Below are 16,385 nucleotides of genomic sequence, written 5' to 3'. Positions count from 1 at the left end.
CCTGAACCAGGGCTTGAACCCGTGTCCCCTGCATTGGCAGGTGGATTCTTAACCACTATGCCACCAGGGAAGTCCCTGCATATTACTTTTTAAAATTTAATATATCCTGATCACTCCTTAACAGTATATAAAGATTTCTTATTCTTTTTTTTTTTTCTGCAGCTGCATAGCACTCTATTGTGTGAATATAACACAGTTTATTCAACCAGTTTCCCTATTGATGGATGTTGGGTTCTTTTTATCGTTTTCTATTTCAAATAGTACTGAAATGAACAAATTAATGTGTACGTCATTTTGCATTTTGGGGAGTAGGGACTGATTTTAACGTAATTGTCTTTAATGTTGTGTACTTTTACCATAATATGGTAATTCTCTTAAAATCTTGTGTTTTGTTGACCTTCAGGAATCTGTGATTGGTAGTTTCAGTTATGAAAACTTCAGCTACTACTCTTCAAACCTTTATCCGTTCTCTAATTTCCTGTTATAACTCTGATTTGACATATGTAAAAGGTATTTCTGTTTCCTGCATATCTCTTAACTTCTTCCATATTTTTCAGCTTTTGTTTTTATATTGCATTCTAGATGTATCCAGATATATCTGAACAGATGTATTAGTTTACCTTTCTCCTTAGCTGTTAAACTGATCATTTTCTTTTTAATTCTATTCTTTTCATTTTAGAAGTTGTATTTGTTTCAAGTTTCTATTATTTTTTAAACACATGAAACAGTTATTTTATATTCTACCATATAATTTCAATATATGAAGCCTTTATACATCTGTTTCCTCACATGTTTTATGGTTTTTGACTGTGAGATGGTCATGTGCTTTGGAACTTTATCTGTGTGAGTTCTTGGTCCTGGAATGAAGGTTGATTCCTTCAGAGAGGATTTGCCTTTGTTTCTGTTGGGTTCCTGAGGTCACTGCTGGTCTGGGTTCACTTTAAATTCTCAACTTGAAACTTATTCGAATATTTAAGTGTATGAATTTAGCTAAAATCAGTTTAAGAGTTGTCTGTGGTTACAGTTTCATCAGAGAAAGACTTTTTATTTTTTTTTCTCTCTTCTCCCATTCATACAATGCCAAGTTTCAAGACGTATTTTTTTTTTCTTTTAGCCCTGAGATCAGAGTAGAGAGCAGAGCATTACTATTTTACCCTTTCACTGACGATATGATCCTTTGAGATCTCAGCTTTATGGGAAAAATAACTTCTACTGGCCTCTCCACCAAGGATTCCCACCTTGTGCTTTGTGTCTTGTTCTGTGTGCCCCAGGAAACCCCCAAAACCTCAGGTTCAGCTGGTCGGCAAATGCCATTAAGATAAAAGCCAGCTTTAATGGACTGAATGCCTCTCTGAGTTCCCATCTTCACTTAACATTTGGCCTCAGTATTCCATATTCCTTACTTTCTTGCCAGCCTCATTTAAAAAGAAGGAATGAATATAAGACCATTTATTTATTTATTTTCTTTTGGCTGCACAGCTTGTGGGATCTTAGTTCCCTGACCAGGGATTGAACCTGGGCTACGACAGTGAAAGTGCCAAGTCCTAACCACTGGACCGCCAGGGAATTCCCTATGTATATTTAAAAAATATAATCAGTAATTTTATATAAATATGATCTTATATATAATTATTTTTATATATTCATATATTTTTATACACACATACATATAATTTTAGCCAACATTTCCCAAGTTGGATCTACCAAGGCGCCTAGTTATCGATGATGGAAACAGCCCCTGACAAAATTTCTATACCAGAGAAAGCTGTCAGTCAAGTGTAAAAATGGGTAACAGCATTTCCTGACATGCAGAGTTTCAAAATTAATCCCTCTTTCTCAGAAAGCTAATGGAGGATGTGTTCCATCAAATGAGAGAGTGTATCAGGCTTCCCTCGTGGCGCAGTGGTTAAGAATCCGCCTGCCAATGCAGGGGACACGGGTTTGAGCCCTGGTCCGGGAAGATTCCACATGCCGTGGAGCAATTAAGCCCGTGTGCCACAACTACTGAGCCTGCGCACCACAACTACTGAGCCTGCGTACCACAACTACTGAAGCTTGCATGCCTAGAGCCCGTGCTCCGCAACAAGAGAAGCCACTGCAGTGAGAAGCCCGCGCACCACAACGAAGAGTAGCCCCTGCTCGCCGCAACTAGAGAAAGCCTGCACTCAGCAACAGAGACCCAACACAGCCAAAAATAGAATTAAAAAAAAAAAGAGTGCATCAAGAAAAATGTGGGATATGGGAATCAGAGATTCAACGCAGAAGAAAGGCAAGGGGAATTCAATTCCAGGATGATGATGAAATGACAGGAATTCATTCTTTCCAGAGAGCAAGCAGTCTCATTTGGAGCAGATGAGTAGACGGTGCCAGAGAAGGGAGTTTCCAAAGAAAAAAATGAACCTGATAGATCATTTAATGTGGTTGACCATATTAAGAGAAGTTTTATAGATTTCTCAAATTATAAATTTAATAGATTTATAAATTTCTCTTAAATTAAAAAATGTTTATGAAATATAAAGAAAAGTTTAAAAATTATGTACAGTTTAAAGAAGAATAAAATAAATTCCCATGTATTCACCACCTAGCTATGACATAGAACCTTTTTTTTAATTAAAAAAAATTTTTTTAACATATTTATTGGAGTATAATTGCTTTACAATGTTGTGTTAGTTTCTTTGTCAGCACTTTAGAAGCTCATTGCCTCTCCACAAGAGCATTTCCACTCTCCACAGCCTTGAATTGCATGTTTATCATTCCCTTGCTTTTCTTTATATTTTACCACCTATTCATATATTCATAAAAACATATTATTTAGTTTTGCCTGTTTTTGAACTTTATTACTAATGGAATCATACTGCATTTATTCTTCTGTGCTTGTATCTTTTTCCAAATATACTTTTGAGATTCATCCATGTTATTGCATGTAATTCTAGCACATCCATTTTCACATCAGTGCCATATTCAGCTGTCTGAATATATCACAATTTGTATATTCCACTGATAGTGAACATTTAGCTTGCTTGTTATTCTTTACTTTTATGGAAATGCTTCTGTGAACATCCTTTTATGTGTAGCTTAGTACTTAAGTACAGGCGTTTCTCTGTAAACTGAAACTGCTAGATTGAAGGACACCTGTTCAGTTTTACCAGGTGATGCCTCACTGTTTTCCAAACAGTTTTCCCCATTTACACTCCCACCAGCAGTGGATGACAGTTCCATCTGATCCGTATCCTCCCCAGGATGTGGTAATGTTTGGCTTCTTATATTTTGTCAACATGCTGGGTGTGAAATTATACCTTACTGTGATTTAAAATTTTATGTCTTTTGGAGTGAGTCAGTTTTCCTGGTCTCTCCCCTATATACATGTTGTTAAAGTTTGATTTTCTCCTGTTTTTAAAAAAATTATGTCTCTTGACTATGAATGAAATTGGGAACCTTTTAATGTGTCTATAGGCTATTTGTGTTTCCTCTTTTGTGAAATGCCTATTAATGTCTTTTGTCTATTAAAAGGTTTGGGGAACCAATTAGTGATAGTTTAATAGAAACCTCAGTAAACAAAATAAAAGACAGTTATTCTGGACAAAAGTTTTACAAGAAAGAAAGAATCAGTATACTGTGTGGCTTAGCTATGAACAGTGTTTTTGTAATAACTAACATTTATGAAGTACTTATATGCCTGCTTGTAAATCACATTTCAGAGCTTACAGTTGAGGAAATTAAGGCAGAAATAACTTGTTAATAATGGTCACAAAGCTTATAATTATTGGAAATAAAATTTAACCTGAGGTAATCTGTACATAGCCATACTGTAAAAATATATATAGTGTTTTTTTAATTAATTAAATTTATTTATTTATTTTTGGCTGCGTTGGGTCTTCGTTGCTGCATGTGGGCTTTCTCTAGTTCTGGCGAGCGGGGGCTACTCTTTGTTGCGGTGCACGGGCTTCTCCTTGCAGTGGCTTCTCTTGTTGCAGAGCACTGGCTCTAGGCGCGCGGGCTTCAGTAGTTGTGGCATGTGGGCTTAGTATTGTGGCTTGTGGGCTCTGGAGCACAGGCTCAGTAGTTGTGGCACACGGGCTTAGTTGCTCTGCGGCATGTGGGATCTTCCCAGATCAGGGCTCGAACCCATGTCCCCTGCATTAGCAGGCAGATCCTTAACCACTGCACCACCAGGGAAGTCTCTATAGTTTGTGGTGTTTTTTTTCTTTGGCTGCATTGGGTCTTTGTTGCTGCACGGGCTTTGTTTAGTTGTGGCGAGTGGGGGCTACTCTTCATGGTGGTGCGCGGGCTTCTCATTGCAGTGGCTTCTCTTGTTGCAGAGCATGGGCCGTAGGCGTGCGGGCTTCAGTAGTTGTGGCACGAGGGCTCAGTAGCTGTGGCTCGCGGGCTCTAGAGTGCAGGCTCAGTAGTTGTGGTATACGGGCTTTGTTGCTCCGTGGCATGTGGGATCTTCCTAGACCAGGGCTGAAACCCTTATTCCCTGCTTTGGCAGGCGGATTCTTAACCACTGTGCCACCAGTGGAGCTCAGTCCTTATAGTTTTAATAAATAGTTTTAATTGTGGTGAAATCCAACTCCTAAATCTTCTGTTTTATCATTTCTGCTTTTGGTGTTGTATCTAAGAAATTGTTGCTTAACCCAAGATCACAATATTTACCCCTGTGTTTTCTTCTTAGAGTTTTATAGTTTTAGCTCTTACATTTAGGTTTGTGATCTACTTTGATTTAATTATGTATATAGTAAGAGGAAAAGGGTCTAGATTCTCATACTTCTGCATGAATACTTTTGCAGTTGTCCTGACTTTATTTGTTGGAAGGACTGTTCTTTCCCCAGTGAATTGTCTTGGCCCGTTTGTTGAACCACTATTGATGTAAAGGTTAGAGTTTATTTCTGGACTTTGAATTCTGTTCAGTTAATCTGTATGTCTACTCTCATGCTTGTACTACAGTCTTGATTAGTGTAGCTTTGTAATGTCCCATTTCCTTTCATTGGAAGCCTTATCAGGATTCAGTAAGGAGGATTCTGTTTATTAACCTCAAAGCATAATAATAATAGTAATAATAATAAGACACCAAGCTAAGTACTTTATGCACATTAGCTTATTTCATACTGTCAACAGATAATCATCAGTGTGTCAGGCTTTGAGAGTACACTGGTGAACAAATGGAGAACATTCTTGCTCTCATGGATCTCAAACAGTAGCAAATTAGGTGGAGTGAGTGAAAGATAATAACAAATACATGAACACACTAATTTTAGGCAATGACTAGTTGTATGACAAAAATAGAACAGGCTAATTTGAGGGTAACCAAAGGATAAGAAGACTACTTTAATCCTCATAACAAAGCGTGTAAAACTGATGCTATAACCCTATCTGACATGAAGAAACTCAGGCCTGGAGAAGTTAAGTGACTTGCCCAAGGTCACACAGTTAATAAAGGCAGAAATGGGTTATGAAAACAAATCTTTAGTCTCTAGCAAATGGAAAATTAATTTATATTTAGAAAGTTTTAAGGGTGGAGTAGCCCCTCATTCTTTTCTTCCTCTTTAAAAATTTTCCTCTTTCTGCTGGAAATAGATTGTTTTGGTTCACATATAGGCCAAGCGTTCTTTTTTTAAAAATTTTCTTGAAGTATAGTTGATTTACAGTGTTGTGTTAATTTCTGCTGTATAGCAGTCACTCAATTATAAATATATATATATATTTTCATATTCTTTTCCATTATGGTTTATCATGGGATATTGAATATAGTTCCCTGTGCTATACAGTAGGACCTTGTTGTTTATCCGTCCTATATATACTAGTTTGCATCTGCTAATCCCAAACTCAAAATCCTTTTCTCCCCCAGGCCCCCACCCTTGACAACCGCAAGTCTGTTCTCTATGTCTGTGAGTCTGTTTCTGTTTCATACATAGGTTCATTTGTGTTGTATTTTAGGTTCCACATATAAGTGATATCATATGGTATTTGTCTTTCTCTTTCTGACTTACTTCACTTAGTATGATAATCTCTAGGTCCATCCATGTTACTGCAAATGGCATTATTTCATTCCTTTTTATGGCCGAGTAATATTCCATTGTATATATGTACCACATCTTCTTTATCCATTCATCTGTCAAGGGACATTTAGGTTGTTTCCATGTCTTAACTATTGTAAATAGTGCTGCTGTGAGCATAGGGGTGCTTGTATCTTTTCATATTATAGTTTTGTCTGGGTATATGCCCAGGAGTGGGATTGCTGGATCATATGGCACCTCTATTTTTACTTTTCTGAGTAATTTCCATACTGTTTTACATAATGACTGTCCCAATTTACATTCCCAGCAACAGTGTAAGAGGGTTCCCTTTCTCCACACCCTCTCCAGCATTTATTATTTGTAGACTTTTTAATGATGGCTGTTCTGATTGGTGTGAGGTGGTACCTCATTGTAGTTTTAATTTGCTTTTCTCTAATCATTAGCAATGATGAGCATCTTTTCATGTTAGGCCAAGGGTTCTTAATTTGAGATTCATAGATGGGTTTCTTGAAGCCAGGAAATTGTATACGAAATATATGTGTATGAATTTTTTTCTAGAGTGAGGACTCATCATTCATCAGATTCTGAACAGGGTCTATGAGAATAGCAAAGGGTCCATAAACACACTTGATTCACGTGGTTTAGGTAGAAGCCATATTTCCTGTGTGTCTCTTGTAGTACTACTTTGTTCCTTGGCTGCCGAACTCCTTCCTCTGGTAGCAGGAGATGGGAGGAAATGATACATTTATTTTGTTAGGTTTGAAATAAACTTTTTTCTGACATCAAAAATTTTGTATACATTTACCTCCCAAAGTAGATTTTTATTATTTTTTTAATAATTTTTTTCTTGTTTTTATTTATTTATTTGGTTGTGCTGGGTCTTAAGTTGCAGCCGGCAGGCTTGTTAGTTGCGGCACACAGGCTCCTTAGTTGTGGCACGTGAACTCTTAGTTGCAGCATGCATGTGGGGTCTAGTTCCCTGACCAGGGATTGAACCTGGGCCCCCTGCATTGGGAGCACTGAGTTTTAACCACTGTGTCACCAGCAAAGTCCCCCAAAGTAGATTTTTATTTATAAATTGTTGGACTTAATAATTCATCTATTAGTTCAGAACTTTAGAATGACTTTGATTCTACTGTCAGTCATCTTCCATATCTTGAACATTCCTGAGATTTGTTGATTGCCTTTTTGAAAGTTCTTTCTGTGTTTTCCTCCTTTTAAATTCCATTGTCAGTCTATACTCCCATCTTTTCCTACCCAGGTTATTGCAACATATTGTTTTCCAGAACCAAGTCCATCTTGTACCTCTCACCACATTGATCTTTCTGAAATATTTTAATCTGTGCATTTTATTGGCTGCTCATTTTCTACAATACCATTCAAACTCTATCTGGCTTTTGGGACCCTAACACACAAATAACAGAAAAAGATCATATATTTTGTACTTTATTATTATTCTTTCTCCACTATCTGCTTTTACTTGTATCAGCTCTTAGTTTTCAAAACTGCTGTACTTATTCCCACCTTATTGCATTTATTTTTTTTTTTTAATGTGAAAAATTAACCAGGTGCTGTTTATTATTTTAATCAACAAAAGCTCTACAAGTGTTGGATTTACCAGTTTTTGCACAAGAGAACTTTACTAAATAAAGACAAGGTGCCCAAAGGGACCCACTCTACAGCTAAGGGAAAATAATGTCATACAGAGGGCATGCTGAAGAAAGAATGAGCTAGAGAAACACAATTGGACTCTCCTTTATAATACAAAAAGAATACAGAAGGGAGAAAAAAGGGAACACATTTTTAACTAAAAGAATTGACAATTTTATTTTCACATTTCACAATACAAATGAAAATTGCTTTTTCTGTCCCACCACTCCCCTCCAAAACTACTCTTTGATAGGAAGGGGGAGCAAGTCTTCCTTGTCATCCTGTTAGAAAACATCCCGAGTCACAGCACCATGATCTCCTGGTGAAGTAATATAAAACTGATATAAAGAGGTTCCCCAATCTCCTTATCTGTCTGGTCGAGTCATTCCTGGCCGGGTGGGCACCATCATGGGACGGGCAGGAGGTCTCATCATTGGGGGCCCAGGCATCATTGGCATGTGGCCTCCCATAGGTGGCCTCATTCCAGGAGCAGGTCCCACTGGCATCATCCCAGGAGGAGGAGGGCCCATCATTGGCATCATAGGAGGGCCCCCCATGTGGGGTGCTGGCATCATCCCAGGGCGAGGAGGACCCGGGAGACTGGGGGGAGGTGGAATCATTGCCCCTGCAGGAGGAGGGGCAGAGAATGGAGTAGGAGGTATCTTTCCTTGTTGGAATGCAGCAATTGTTTTGTCAATCAGGCTCTGAGCCTGCTCTTCCATCCATTTCTGATAGTAGTCTTTCACATTCTCTTTGTGTTTCCTACCACTGCAGTGTGTCTTTCTCACAGATGGAGAGTCATGGGTGAGGTATGTATCGCAGTAGTCACAATAAAACTTAGGCATGTCGCTCGTCAGGCCTTTGGCAACTCCGTTCCCGCATTTATTTTTTTACTTTGTTTTTTAATAGTACCCCCATGACAGGCATCATACCGAGTACTTATTTGTGCCCTTCTCTCTCCCTGAAATGTCTGCCTTACCCCTCCCTATTTCTCTGCTTCCATCATCAGTCCAAATTCTGTTTGTCCTTTAATGCATAGCTTAAATATTATTTTTTCTTTGAAGTCTCTATTTCTCAAGCTGAAAGTAATCTTTATTCCCTCTGAACATTCACAGCACTTTAGCTGTACCTCTTAGGCTATTTAAAGTATTTATCTGTACATTATGTTAGATATTTAGGTATTTGATATTAGCTTCTTGAGAGCAGAGGCATTGTCTCACTAGTTTTATGGTAATCCCAGCATCTCCTACCACCCCACCTCAGTCACAAGCCTGATACATATAATAGGTTCTTGGTGAATAAATCCTTATTTTTAAAGTATAACTTAACCTTGTTATGCTTTTGAAAGTTCTTATTTCAGAATTCTTTCATTATGACTCCATGGAGAAAAAAGTCAGTAATTAATTCATTTAAAACAATTACAAGTAGGGAATTCCTTGGCCGTCCAGTGGTTAGGACTTAACGCTTTCACTGCCGTGGCCCGGGTTCAACCCCTTGTTGGGAACTAAGATCCTGCAAGCCACGTGGCGCGGCTAAATAAATAAGTAAATAATAAAATAAAAAATTATAACTAAAAAGAGCCTACACAGGCTGTAATGACCATAAAGTAGCTAGGCATAAAAGAATAAGAAACTATTTTTTAAAAGAACCAAAACTTCAACTCTAAAATACAGAGTATTCTTTCTGACTAGAATATAAAGATTCATATTCTACTTCTTATCTAACCTTGTGCAAAATTTCCTGAAGTCATGGAGTATATAAGCAATTATGTGTTCAAATGCAGATGTTAGGAGTATGCCAGAAAGATCTCTGTGGGAGTAGGAGCAACATTTTGAGGTATAGATTATTGGCTTTTTAACTAAATGGGAATTACTCATATGTTGTATAAGTTGGGTAGTCCCTGAAAATTTATTTTTTAAATGAAGATTAGAAGTGGAGGCTGTTTTCCTAGGAATGATTTCTGATGGTAGGAAGTAATTTTTCTTTAACTAGTGCCTGGCCAACTTGGAAAGTTTCTGTGGCCTTGGCAAAATCAGTCATATTTAGACTCTGAAAAGGAAACCTCTGATAATATGCCCTACATAAAGCCTTATTACTTTTCAGAAGTATAAATGAGAGAGTGAGAGACAAAAAAAATCTGAGAATTAATGTAGCATTGGAGGAAAGAACAGAGACTTTGAAGAGTGATGGAACTGGATTTGCGTCCAGTCAGTGCTACTTAGTAGTTGTAGAACCTTTGGCAAGTTGCTTTGTATCTCTAAATCTGTTTTTTAATCTGAGAAATGGCGATAAAAACAACTCAAAGTTTTGTCAGAATTAAATAGAATCATGCCTGTAAATTGGCACAGTGACTCACTGTTGCGTACAGTAAATGTTAGGTACTATTACTACGATATCCTAGCTCTAGACATCAGAATTTCATGCATGGATTCTTAGAATCTATTATAATAGGTTTGGCATGCTATGTTATGATTGTTATATGTACTCAAATTTTAGTATATGCATAGATGAGTTTGTGAGTGACTGATAAGTAGAATTAAGAGTTCTGCTTTTAGAATGAAATTCTGCCATTTGTAGCAATGTGGATGAACCTAGAGAATATTATGCTTAGTGAAATGTCAGACAAAGACAGATACTGTATGGTATCACTTATATATGGAATCTAAAAAATAATACAAATGAATGTATGTGCAAAATAGAAACAGACTCACAGATATAGAAAACAAACTAGTGGTTACCAAAGGGGAGCAGGAAGGGGGAGGGACAAATCAGGCATATGGGATTAACAGATACAAACTACTGTGTATAAAATAGGTAAGCAACAAGGATATATTGTATAGCACAGGGAATTATGGCCATTATTTTGTAATAACTTATAATGAAGTATAATCTACAAAAATTCTGAATCATTATGCTGTACACCTGAAACTAATATAATATTGTAAATCAACTATACTTCAATAAAAATAAATAAATAACTGACTGAAAAAAAAATAGGTCTGCTTTTAGTTTTGCAGTAGGAATTCAAGTGCAACCAGTAAACCAAAAAATAGGTCTAGGCTAAAGTTGTAGTTTACTTCCACAGAGGGACTTTTTCTATCAGAAGATAGGTTTACCGATTTACTGAGCAACTACCAAATGCCAGATGTATTAGATTATTTTAAAGGATATCTTATTTTACTTAGTCATTATAATCCAAGGCAGAAAGAATTTAGATAATTTGAAATTGCCCAAGTCCATACTGCAAGTGTTAGGAATTATAGGGCAATGGTATGAACTGTGAGGAATTTGAACTCCTCTCTCACTCCAAATCATATATTCTACCTTTGTATTTCTAGCATCTCTCTCTCAACTTGGGGAACTTTAAAAATTATCAGTACCTAGGCCACATCCCAGACCATTTAAATCAATTTCTAGAGGTGAGATCCAAACATCAGTATTTTTAAAAGCTCCCCAGGTGATTTTATTGTTACATGGATTGAGACCTACTAACCTGTTTCAATGCCTAGTAGAAGGTAGATATTCAATAAATACTTGACTGTTGAGAGAATACATTCCTTGCTGCCCAGCTGCCCCACTGTAATGCTTTCCAGTATTATAGTCAACCTAGAGTACTTTTGTATTAACTTAAGTTTTTAAAAGTAGCTTTGTATTATGCTTTGTACATATTCTCAATTCGGTCCCATAGCATATACAAGAAGTTGTCAGGCAGGAGTTAATGTTTTGCTGCTGATGGAATGCTAAATTTCCTACATTACTGGAAAGAATCTGTGTGGAAATAGAGGAAGACTTGGGGTTTCTTTCTTGTGTTCCATCCAAGGTTGAAGCCTTAGGTTGTAAACAGATATTTATCAATTATTTTTGTTTTGTTTCAAAATAGTTTAATATAATAATTTAAAATAACAATAATTTAAAATAATACATGGTTCAAAGGTCAAAACATAGAAAGGGATGTACAATGAAAATTGTCCCTCTCACCTCCCAGTCATAGTTCCCCTCCCAGGTTACCATCAGTGTTACATCAGTATTCATTCAGAGATATTCTAAATATATATAAGCAATTACATTTATGCATATTTCTCATTTTTACCCAAATGGTAGTAGGTGCATCATGTTTGTTTCTTTGCTTACTTAACAGTGTATCTTATCCATAGATAAGGAATTTTATCAATATATAATCGCTTCCTTCTTTTTACAACGAAATATTATTTCTCTGTGTACCAAAATTTATTTTAATTAGTCACCTGTTGATATTTAGGTTATTTCCAATTTTTCTCTATTACAAGCAATGCTACATTGAATAGATAAGTCATTTCACTTCTGTGTGAGCTTCTCTTCAGATAAATGCCCAGAAATTCAAGGTATTGATACGGACAGTTTGCCTTCTGTGAAGCTTGTATATTGATTGGTTGGGAAATGACAAAGAAGCATGAAAAAATGTGAAGGATTAAAGGTATGAAGAAGCAATAGTGACCAAAAATTAATGTAGCAGGAACAATATTAAAGTGGATTGAGAGGATAGGAATGAGCCTATAGCCAAGAACAAGGTGAGAGAACTAGCAGGTTTTGTTGTGTGTATATACACACAATATATTTGTGATTAAAACATACTAACGAAAAAAAACATACTGATGAATTTCCTAAAATCCTAAAATTTTATACATATATGAGCTTTTTAAAACAGTTTAATGTAATACTTTGTGTATGAAAACTCTTCATATCTTTACGAGAAAATATCTTGTTATTTTCATTTCAGATTTACGTTTAATATTTGTTGATGAAGATTTTACCTTTTCATGCATAACTAATTTTTACTTGAAATCTCTCTCTTTTTTTCCCCTTAGCCCTGGAAGAAAGCGGGACTTTTCTCCTGTTCCGTGGAGTCAGTACTTTGAATCCATGGAAGATGTAGAAGTAGAGAATGAAACTGGCAAGGATATATCCTTTGTAAAATGCCTTATTCTTTAGTAGGCTTATAACATTGTCTAAGAAGATTTGTGTAGTTTCTAAAATGTTCTTCTCGCTGTTTATTTCATTTTCATTCTCTACCTGTTCCTTGTACAACATGGAATATTTCTTGTAAGACTGTGCCAATATCTTATTTGGCTATAATTGTCTCATGCATGGGGAAGGGATTAAGAATTAAATTCTTGAAACTGGTATATCTTTTGAGGGCCCAGGTTTTGAGGGGAAGGTTTAATGAGTCAAGTGAGTTGAACTGGTTTAGCGTCTAGAAACCAGGGACTGTATCCTCATTAGGGCAAAGGGAATAGTTTTTTTCCCATTGAAAAAGTGGTGATGGGCATTCCCTGGCAGTCCAGTGGTTAGGCTCAGCCTTTTGACTGCGGAGGGCCTGGGTTCAGTCCCTGGTCAGGGAACTAAGATCCCACAAGCCGTGTGGTACAGTCAAAATAAAAAATAATAATTAAAAAAAAAAGTGGGAAAAAGAACGTGGTCATACTGGCTCCATGCCTCAAAAACAGGTTTGGTGTCTCAGAAACTTCTACTTAAGTGCCTCTTAGGTTTGGAAGTCTGCAGCTTTGCTTATAGCTTGGTCCTGACTGAGTTTTCTGATCCAGTCATTATGACTAAGTAATCAAAAACTTCAGTGAGCAAAAGCTTAGATATGTTATCTTTAACTATTCATACACTTTTCGAGTTTACAAGAGTGGCTCAGAGGGTCCAGTCCTACTTCTTCTGCATGGAGGAGGCCACTCTGCCCTTTCTTGGGCTGTGTTCACGGTAAGTAAGCAGTTGATAGTGGAAGTTAATGTTAGTTAGCACAATCATTATTTGCTTGGGGATGAATTTGACTAGCCTAACTTTCTTCTGTGCTCATTCACTTAGCTTCATATAAGATGGTTAGGGATGTAAGTCGATTTCAAACATTTATCATCATAGGCCAAAATCATGTGTTCTTTAAACTAGAGGATTTTAACTGGAGTGAGCTTTAGCACATGAATTCTTCAGTTTATAAAATGTTCTATATATATTGCACTGGGATGAGGGGGATGGAATTCTCCAAAGTTGGGGACTGTGTCTCAGTGATTTAAGTAATGGATAAGCAGACAGTCTTTTTGGGTGCTTCGGTAGAGATAATGTCTGTCCTTTGTCTCCCTAATAGAGCCTGCTATAGTACTTAACACATCGAAATGCCCCATATATATTTGGAAAGTGTTCCTTCTTTTTTAAATAATGTTTATATTTTAATGGTACTAGTGAGCTACTAGGAAGTAATATTTGGTTGATGATACCCTGGTCTAGAGTACGGAATATGTGTCTATGTGAGTACTGCCAGTTGTAGATCTTCCCAATATTCTTGACTCTGGGGTAGGGTAGCCCATATATAAGGGGAGATACTGTTGAAGAAGATACTGGCAACATTCCTATCTAAAATGAAATTGTCATCTCTTCTTGTGTGTATCAAGCAGATATACATATGTCTTCTACTTACCACTAGTGAGTCTGAAGGACAGAAAGTGGGAGCAAGTGAGAATGCAGCACTATATACCTGGAGCCAGATAGCTGTGGAGTTGAGGAGGGCCCTGAATATATCATTTCATTCCTGGCAGAAGGATTATTGGAATTAAGTATAAAGGTGCCTTCTCATGTCTTCTATTAGACCATGAATTCCTTGAGAACAGGGATAATGTCTTACTTCTTTTGTTTCCCAAATTCCTGAAACAGTTTTTGACACATAGGCACTTACTTAACCGTTATTAAATTATTGAATGATTTGGCCCTTGTCTTGTTTGCTACTTCCTTTCTCTTACTGTGGAATGTAGCTGTATGATTTGCCTGTAAGTGCTAGACTCTTTCATGTCTCTAGACCTGTGTTATCCGGTAGAAATATAATGTGAGCCACACATGTAATTTTAAATTTCCTAGTAGGGACATTAAATAGGTAAAAAGAAACATGTGAAATAATTTTTAATATATATTTTATTTTACCCATTGTACCCCAAATATTATAATTTCAACAGATAATCAATATAAAAATTACTGTTGAGATATTTCACATTATTTTTTATACTGTCTTTGAAATCCAGTGTGTATTTTATACTTATAACACATCTCAGTTTGGACTAGCCACATTTCAAGTCCTTAGTAGCATGGCTTTAGTCATTTACATCCCTCAACTAGATTGTGAGTTTTTTTGGAGGCAAAGACCAGAGTTTATTTATTCTGGGAACATATTGTATACTCAAGGAATGTTTTTTGAGTGAACAAGTAACAGCAACATGTGCCTGTTCCTAATGTAGCAACTATAGTGTCAATAGTAAACACTTAAAAAGTAGTGAAAATCAGCCTTCAGTCCTTTTCAGTTTTGGTACCTCTGAAGGACCTGGGACCAACCAAGTATGAACTGATTGAAGCCGAGAATTGGATCTGTAGTATCTGCTGATTCCTGTTTCTTTTCCCAGTTAATTCAGTTCATGTTAGCAAATATTTATGAATGTATTCTGTATTTCAGGTTTTGTGCTGGGTTACTAAGGACAGAGAAATGAGAGTTCACTCTTTAATAAGATCAGCCAATCAGCAAATACTTAAACCACTACTTTGTGCCAGGCATTATGCTAGGTGCTATAGATACATTGGAGAATTAAATGTATCCTCTTGTTGTTTTTTTTTTGCGGTACACGGGCGTCCTACTGCTGTGGCCTCTCCCGTTGAGGAGCAACAGGCTCCGGACGCGCAGGCCCAGCGGCCATGGCCCACGGGCTCAGCCGGTCCGCGGCACGCGGGATCCTCCCGGACCGGGGCACGAACCCATGTCCCCTGCATTGGCAGGCGGACTCCCAACCACTGCGCCACCAGGGAAGCCCCTCTTGTTTTTATATGATGTTTTAAGTGTAATGGGGAAAATAGGAAAAATGGAGATAACATATATATATATAGATAATACAGCAAAAATTTTAAGAAGCTTTTATCTCAGACTGGGATTTGAATCTCAACACAACTTAATCTATCATGCTTTAGTTTCTTAATTTGTAAAATGGATATAATACTACCTAGTTATAATAGAGTGGTTATGAGACTGAACAAAAGTTATGAGGTTCTTAATAAAGTGCTTGACTCAAGCACTCAGTTGTCAGGACGGCCCTGGTGGTCCAGTGGTTAAGAATCCGCCTTCCAATGCAGGGGATGCAGGTTAGATCCCTGGTCAGGGAACTGAGATCGCACATGCCACAGGGCAACTAAGCCCACGCACTCTGGAGCCAGCATGCCACAACTAAGACCCGACACAGCCAAATAAATAAATATTTTTTTTAAAAAAGCACTCAGTTGTTAGATGAGTTTATAGCATCTATGTACAAGATACAAAAGTAACAGAGGAGGGAATTATTAACTCTGATGATGGTTGAGGGGGGAGATTAAAGAAAGTTTCATAAGAGAAGGGACATCTGGGCTTTAAAGACTGAATAGAAATTAGATTAGTAGAGAGGCATTTCAAGGAGAGATGAGTACAAAGGCAGTGAAGAGTGTAACAGTGAAGTATGTTTTGGAAGTTATAAGTAGCTCGAGTATAAAGTATAATGGTAGGGAGCAGGGAAAGAGGTGACTAGAGAGATCACAGGAACAAAATTATGGGAGGGCCTTGTATGCCTGGCTAGGGAATTGCACCCCTATCCTTTAGTTCAGGGTAATAGAGGGAGCTATTTTTAAACACAAAACTTCTCCTGTCCATAAATGTATTTTAGGCATGTCAGAATTAGA

The 16,385-nt window shown here is 37.2% G+C and overlaps 2 protein-coding genes across 2 annotated transcripts in view; one reads left to right on the top strand and one right to left on the bottom strand.

Annotated features, from left to right (window-relative positions):
* PPME1 (protein phosphatase methylesterase 1) overlaps window positions 1–16,385 on the top strand; it is a gene marked incomplete at its 3' end in the record, with an annotated part of 74,258 nt that overhangs the window by 22,369 nt on the left and 35,504 nt on the right. Inside the window, exons 2-3 of the mRNA XM_082660074.1 lie at window positions 12,512–12,606; window positions 13,318–13,409. Coding sequence (XP_082516200.1) covers window positions 12,512–12,606; window positions 13,318–13,409 — 187 coding nt within the window. The remainder of the gene's footprint in view (window positions 1–12,511; window positions 12,607–13,317; window positions 13,410–16,385) is intronic.
* On the bottom strand, window positions 7,818–8,539 carry LOC309826761 (U1 small nuclear ribonucleoprotein C-like). Its single transcript, XM_082661096.1, has one exon. The coding sequence runs from the start codon at window positions 8,510–8,512 to the stop codon at window positions 8,033–8,035; it is 480 nt and encodes a 159-aa protein (XP_082517222.1). The 5' UTR covers window positions 8,513–8,539; the 3' UTR covers window positions 7,818–8,032.

The sequence above is a fragment of the Grampus griseus genome (genome assembly GCF_964374135.1).
Source record: "Grampus griseus genome assembly, chromosome: 8".
Taxonomy (NCBI): Eukaryota; Metazoa; Chordata; class Mammalia; order Artiodactyla; family Delphinidae; genus Grampus; species Grampus griseus.
Note: the sequence above shows the minus strand (reverse complement) of the source record. Positions and strands in the feature narration are given on the sequence as shown.